Source organism: Trichoplax adhaerens, genomic scaffold, assembly GCF_000150275.1.
Source record: "Trichoplax adhaerens TRIADscaffold_25 genomic scaffold, whole genome shotgun sequence".
Taxonomy (NCBI): Eukaryota; Metazoa; Placozoa; class Uniplacotomia; order Trichoplacea; family Trichoplacidae; genus Trichoplax; species Trichoplax adhaerens.
Window position 1 is genome coordinate 623,739 of NW_002060966.1, and position 7,776 is coordinate 631,514.

Sequence of the window (7,776 nt, forward strand, 5' to 3'; positions counted from 1 at the left end):
CTTATGCCACTAGAGCAGTTCATTTCTTACAACTAAACTGCAGCAGCTATGCAGTAAATTCAATTCCTAGTATTCTTTAATAATGTAGTTTATATGTAGGTAAAGAATGTAGAAGGCGTATACTGTATATCAAAATGCTTTGTGTTTTTCAATCCTATCACACGTAAACTAAACGACATCATAACACAACATTGCTTAAAAGACGCTTAATATTATCCAAATAAAATAGGCAATCTGTATATTCATAGTGAAAGTGTTTTAAAGGCTTTCAAAAGATCGACACTATAAAACTTGAAATCAATTTCGAAGAATAAGCCGTTTGACTCAATATAATACTGCATCACAAGTTTGATGATACTACGGTAAGGCTTGCGATGTATGTACCTCGATAGAAGAATATGATATTCTCGAACGTGCTTGGTGATGATATTTCAAAGTAACGATATTTAAGCATTACTAATGTGCAAGATTCAGTTCAACGTCATTTTACTTTATACACGTATTGCCAGGCAATTTACCTCGTATAGTTCATACAATACGTTGTACTGTATATCACTAGATACCAAACAATTTATTTATCCCATGTCCGAGTAATCTTGGTTAACAAGTTAAAATAACTAACTACGATGAGATTATTTCAGAAATTGATGAAATCAAAGTAGTTGTGACTCTGAATGCAATAATATTACCAACATGCTAGATGGCATTAAAAATGGTAACGATTGAAGATAGCAATTTATCTTCTAATACAGGAATATGCAAATTACAACGGGATTTCAACTGAGGGCATATCTTGACCAAGTCAAGGAAATCGACATGAACGTATTTTCGATAATCAAGACGATGAAAATTAAATGATTTAAGAATAAATGTTGCATTAGCAAGACTATAATACTACTGTACAGACATGCTTGATGATATCATTGGAAATGTGATACAAACTCTACATTAATTGTACACGAATAACTTACTTTGAAATTTGCTCTAAATTTTGCGAACGGGAACGATTTCGAAATGGCCTAAGTAAACGGTTTGCCATGAATTGTAACTTACTTGTAGAAGACGATTACATCTTATGTACGAGCATTCATTATACCTCTCATGGATATTTATTTAGACAAGGCTATGGAGTAGAGTCTCGAATCAACTGCGCTATAGTACAGTAATGTAACCGAGGCTAGTATGAGCTGCATGGTGCAGAACAACATGGTTGAATGGTTCTTCTGGTGATTATTAATATTCATAAGTTGTCCCGCGCCAATATGCTAATCTTATGCTCTACTAGCAATATCACCACATTCTATTATAAGTAATAGTAGAATGCGAATATGCTTACAGTATGAAATGAAATGATTTTAAATACTGTCCAAACATCATTATCCAGTAACGGAACTGATTACTGAACAGGATTCGTTTCAATGAGAGTCTACCTCAACAAACTACTAAGCAATTGCACGGTCTTTAGCTAACTGAAATTTCGCAACTGCTACTTTACCACAGCTATTACCTATGCAGTGGCGATTGCAGATCATAGAATATGCTGTAATACTTTAATATCAAAGCAGGAAATAGAAAGCCTGCTAAAGGCTTAGATGATGCACAATGTTTCTAAATTATCCATTACAATGTCATTTGTAACGTTTGGGCACTCGTTAGAGCAAATGAATAGAGAGAGAGAGATTTATACATGTTTTGCTGTCATCTACCACTTTAATCAATCCTACTAACTTTACAGTTCTATACAAGTATAATCAATTTCCATGTATAACTACGAAGGCATTATAATTTCATAATGTCCTTAACATCATTCAAAGATCACAATTTATCTATATGTAAAGGAAGACCTGTGATACCTCTAATATGATATTTTACGTTTACACCCATACCCGTATACTGTAGAAGAAAACCATTGCTTACTGTAGCTTTACAATATCTGTAGATAGCCTATCGTTACGTATAGTAATTAAATTATTCTACTTGCAAAATAGAAGCTGTGATACTCCATGAAGTGATATACTGTATGGAAGCGCTAATATTTCTCTGGAGAAGTTCACTCTATAATTCCAGTCAATCCAACAGTGATAGATTTCCATAGCAAACTAACAGGAATGCTGCAACATGTGTGGGTTGCATATTGCTGAATATTGGAATCAAAATCATCCTACTTGCTAAATAGAAGCTTTATTACTCTTTGGCATGATATCCATTTGACTAATATCCTGTAGAGAAGTTCCTTCTATTCAATCCTGGAGTACCACAGTATAAGTAGATCGAATTTTACTACGTGCAGGAATAATTTATCAGCCTTCATAGCAAGTACCATCAGCATTTAGAAAGAACTACAGAAAGAATGGCATTGGTGATCCATTTCATATGAACAACAATGTGCAAATATATATCTTTATTACAACTTTAGCTATTAACTATAACTATGTAGCAGGAAATTGCATAAATTAAGGTAAAGATTAAATCATATGCTGTATGAATATACTATAGCTAGTAGTCTATATATACTGTCAAGTCGTAAAGCAAGGGTATCACGACTACACAAATGCGATAGTTCATAAAACAAAGAATCTATTGATCACTTTACTGTTAACACGCAAAGAAGGCATTGGACATGAACCAAATAACTGTAGAAGATCGCCAGTTAACTCAATCCTGCTTGATACAACATTATTTACAGCAAATTAATTTCAATTCATTTAAAAATAGAGTGTATATCATTTTACTTGTACAAATTAATTATCAATCTATCATCTAGCAAGGCAGCTATGCTCCAATAATACTTTAATCAATAAAAACCGTTCATTCAGAATTCCAATCACGGCTGGTAATATTCAATCAACAGGTCGCGGCATATCACTGATGTATCACCAAAAGCCTCTGAGCTGAGCTGATAGACCTTATCACTGGCGATTAGTCTAGATGCAATCTAATGATCGGCTATAGCCGTATCCATAGCAGTAATATGATGAATAGAATTATAACTTGGATTTTGGTGATTCATTTAGTAAATTATAGGCCTTGGCATATAAATCACGCTTAAACAAGCCCAAAGTAGCCCTAGGGTATTGCTTGTTCTCGCCCAATTGATGAATTAACTTTTTAGCAGATTGCATTAAAATTTCATGTGCAACACATTCATCGATAATATTATCTTTTACAGCTTCTTCAGCTGTAAATCGTTTACCGAATAGCATAGCTTGGCGTAAAACACCATCATGTGAAAGCTTATCCTTAAGAACCTGTAGCCATCCAGGAGCAAAACGACGATTAATAAAGACTTCATTTAACGACCACCATCCATGGTTTGTTCTCATCACTCTATAATCGTGTGCTAAAGCCAAGATGGCTCCAGCAGCAAAGGCATGCCCATTGATTGCTGCTACTGTCGGTATAGGAAAAGTTAATATTCTACCAATCAAGACACCACTCTCATACAGGGATTTTTGCCGTGTCGACTCACTTTGCTTGTTTAACCAATCCAAATCTAAGCCATTGCTAAAAAATTTTCCAGTCGATGTTGTAATGACAGCTTGAATATCAGATCGTGCTTCAATTTCATCTAATGCACGATTCATCGCTTGGGTAAAAGATAAATTAAATCGATTTTCACCAGCGTTCATTTTAATGATCGCAAATCGATCTTGATAAATAACTTGCACAATCTTGCCATCCATCTCGATCATTTTATTCGACCATCCAGTAGTTATAAATCAGCAAGGAGGAGAAACCTTGTCGGGATTCAATGCTCATTAACTATAGCGCTATGAGGACCGATCGTACTGCTATGATTCTCAAGCAGAAGCGTTGTTGATATGAAATGACCCATCTCATCACTGCTGTTGAAGTCATACTCTGTTAACAAGAAACTATTTTAGAACAGTACCCTATGGAAGGGGGAAGCAAAAATACTTCGTGAGTCTGCGCGATGTAAAATGCTGAATAACCGTGACCTACAAATTAATATTTTGTCGATAATCAGAAGAATTGTTGACGATTACTTCTACAGTACCAGCCTTTCTTGATCATTTAGGTTAGCCATTCCTTCTTGCATACAAGATAATTTATCAGACCACGAGTCCAGCAGGATATCCTACGGATTAGTAACAGGTAAAGTCTATTCGATTGCATTGATTAAGGAAGAAAACAGCGCTTGTTTACAAATAATTTGGACTATTTCATCAGTTTAAAAAATTATAGTTGAAATCATCACAAAGGTCGAGACTACTAGAGGAAATGGGTAGCACCAAACCAACTATCAAAATTGACATTACATCCGATACGATGTGTCCATGGTAAGTTAAAAACGTTGTATGAGTTCACAGTTGAGAAAGTTGCTCATTCTTCCTGAATCGATGCAGAACAGATCATTGTATAAAACTGTAACCAAGACGAGGACGATGAACCGTAGTAGTGTAATAATGATGTACGAGATAAATAGATGCAATAAAAAGTAACTTTTAAGGATAATAGACAAGATACTATAGCTTAATTCATCGCTATTTGGCAACGAGCAATCAAAATTTGATCAACATACATCAATCTTTATAAAAATTACAATTAAAACTAGTCTATCCCATTCGATCATGGCCTTGTCGTACGATATCCGTAACTTTATCAAATTATGTCGTATTATCAATCATCTTTACTATTGCAAATGAATGAATCTCTTCGGTGCGATTATCCGGAAACTGTGAGAGTAGGCATGATACCGGCTTTAACTTCATCCACAAATCATAATATGAACGTAGCTAAAATAGAATAAATAATAGTAAACAAGACACTTAAGCTAAAGTCATGGATGCCATGCAACTGGTATTCAACAGTTGATCAACACCTACTAATCCATTCGATATAGACTGTTGCCACAGTTCAGTTAATTTAAAGCTAATCTGCCAAGTACAATCATACCCTATTTCCACAAGGTAAACTTCATCAGAATTTTTCAGTGGTGTCAGATTGTATGCCATTTTATAATAGTTGCTTTTGAGGATTATCCGGAAGCTGCAACTGCAATTGTCCCATGTTCGAGTTATCATTGGATTCTGCTGTAGGACATTCAGCAACAATGATGATTTGATATCGTTGCAGCCCTTACATAAAAAATGGCTAGTTATTAATATTTTGTATCGAATAAGATCAACTTTTGTGATGAGTGTACGAGTAAATTATTGATTTATATTCTGTACGATTGCTAGTTGCATAAAACTTTACTGCTATAGCCCTGACTATCTATAGAACCAGTGAATAGTAAAAATTAAGTGATGAGACTCAAATCATTTCAATTTTTCTTGAACTGCAACTTGATTTTCAATCTTGGATAGGTGTTTCGTTGGTAAAAGGCACCTAGAAACTGCCATGAAAGACTTTGAATCTACCTTTGAATTCGATATTGAATGGAAGCCATTCCTTCTAAATTCGAATACACCTGAAGAAGGAATACCAGTATTAGAATATCTAGCACAACGCTATGGCCAGCAAGTAGCTGATGATGCCCGTAATGGAACATCATCTTTGATTGCCGCTGGACGTAAAGTGGTAAATATCATCATGATATATTAATTAAAGATAAATTGCTCTTACTGGTAAATATTGCAATTATCGCCAAGAAAGTTGTCATGTTATCTTCATAATTGCTTTGATTCCCTGTATTAAATTGTAGAGTTATTCTTCTGTCGGTAGGGCCTTAACTTCGACTCAAATCGCAAATTTGTCAACTCGATTCGGTCTCATTGCTTATTAGATTATGCTAGAACAGAGAAAAAGCAAAATCAGTTAGCTGAGCTATTATTTCAACGATATTTTATCGACGGTAATAACATTAACGATGTAAAAGTACTTTTAGATTGTGCAAAAGAAATTGGTTTAAAGGCGGAAGAGGCTAAAAAGAGTTTGCAAGATAAAGAAAGGCGAAAGAAAATAATCGAAGAAGCAAAAGTGGCAACTCAAAATCAAATTCATGGCGTACCACATTTCGTAATAAGTTTAATTGGCGACCAACATGGTAAAGCTATGCCATTACATGGATGTCAGCCCATTGAGATGTTTCGACGAGTATTCACTAGCATTAAGGGGCGAATGATATAAAATAGAATAAATCCACATGATGCTCGGGATTTTTTAATCTGTAGAGTAGGGTAAATTTATCAATCAACACACTACATATGATTTCAGTATCTATAATTAATCATTAACTTCCTATTGCGAAGTAGTATTTCATACTTGATTTAGTATGCTTAATTTGATGACTAATTCATATCATCTATTTGATTATTTGTAAGCCACAACACTTTCACTTAAAAACAAACTGCAATCTTCAAGATTAGAATTTGGATAACACAACTACCGCAATGCCTTTCTACTTTATGATAGACGTTATAAATTAGCTACTTATTTGATTGATGTGATAAGATGTCCGTTAGTATTTATAAGATGCCGTTGTAGAACGTTATTTTCATTGTTCTCTATTTAGTATCTATAATAAACTTTAGTCCAGCACTCACTCCAGTGAAGTCTTCTAACTGTGCGTTACAGTAAATCCTTCAAAAAAGTAATCGTAGCACTTCCTTATAGCTTTAAAATAAATTTCTATCACTGCTGCACTTGATTATTCAATTCTGTGCAGGTTTAATATCAAGCTTATAAATTAATACTATAAAGTACCGTAACCGATGTTTGCAACGATGTTACTGCCAATTTCTTTAAAATCTCTTGACTAGAATAATGTCAAGCCATGAAATTCATAATTTATTGACGTTCACGGTACTTTGCAATAAGTCTCAGTATATTTACGGCTACCTCAACTAGATATTAAGCGACTTTCCTGCCAATGTAGAACATAAGAGCATTCAGGCACGATCTAAATTTCTAAGTAACCTATTAAAAATCATTCATCTGAATAATCTTGCCGGATGATTGACTGCATGCTACACTTATAAGCGGCAATACACCCATTATGTAATGAAGCCTTCTTGCTGTCCTATTCGGCATTATCCGCCACGGTAACTTTGCTGAAACATTTAAAAGCAAGAAAGGACTAAATCTATTTACTTGATAAAGGCTTTATAGGATCGTTGTGCTACAATGCTATTAATTTGTAACGATTACATTATAGCGCGAACAGATTTATCATAGTTAAACTGATTGATGTGAATTAATGGTCAGTGTTACCCATCTGACGAATATAACATTCGAAGGTTTCATCACTACTTCTGTGATGCTATCTGTTTTATGGAAACTACTCAATCATTTATCGCTAACGCAGAATTACACAATCAGTAGAAATTGAACGTTAGGTACGAAAACTATCGTTATCAGCCTGTAATTCTCGCAATAATTCTTGTAAGGGATAAAAGCAGAAGAAATTTACTAGAATTCAGTGTAGAAATCATCAGCTCAACCTTATCCCTATATGCTGTGAGGATTGCGATGAGGAATCGTAAGATTATTTGCAGTTACATGCAATACTATTCTAGTAAATGATATAGTTATAGTAGGTCAGACAAATTTCCTTAGGCTAAACTAGTATTAAAAGATATAAGATTAGCCAGTAAAGAAGAAAGAGAAAAGATCCTGCATCACTAGCTATTGTTTTGATCCTTGTAACTAGTGTAACTAGTATTACATGGTACATAATTCTTCAGCAATGCCTAAAGCACTCGATGTCACAATCCATCGCGCTACTCTTGGCTCAAAACATTACAATAATAATATTCATTCTATATAGTCCATAAAAGTGTTTTATTTATTCACATAAAATTTTTAAATCAT

General features: G+C 34.3%; 2 protein-coding genes across 2 annotated transcripts; one reads left to right on the plus strand and one right to left on the minus strand.

The window, feature by feature from the left end:
• Positions 1-2,984: 2,984 nt before the first annotated feature.
• TRIADDRAFT_61604 (uncharacterized protein) lies at positions 2,985-3,683 on the minus strand (the record flags this gene model as incomplete). Its single annotated transcript, XM_002117549.1, has 1 exon — positions 2,985-3,683. The coding sequence occupies one exon, from the start codon at positions 3,681-3,683 to the stop codon at positions 2,985-2,987; it is 699 nt and encodes a 232-aa protein (XP_002117585.1).
• Positions 3,684-4,242: 559 nt separating this feature from the next.
• Positions 4,243-6,093, plus strand: TRIADDRAFT_61605 (uncharacterized protein; the record flags this gene model as incomplete). The annotated part of the gene is made up of 3 exons (XM_002117505.1): positions 4,243-4,301; positions 5,331-5,544; positions 5,689-6,093. The coding sequence occupies 3 exons, from the start codon at positions 4,243-4,245 to the stop codon at positions 6,091-6,093; spliced, it is 678 nt and encodes a 225-aa protein (XP_002117541.1).
• Positions 6,094-7,776: the final 1,683 nt, after the last annotated feature.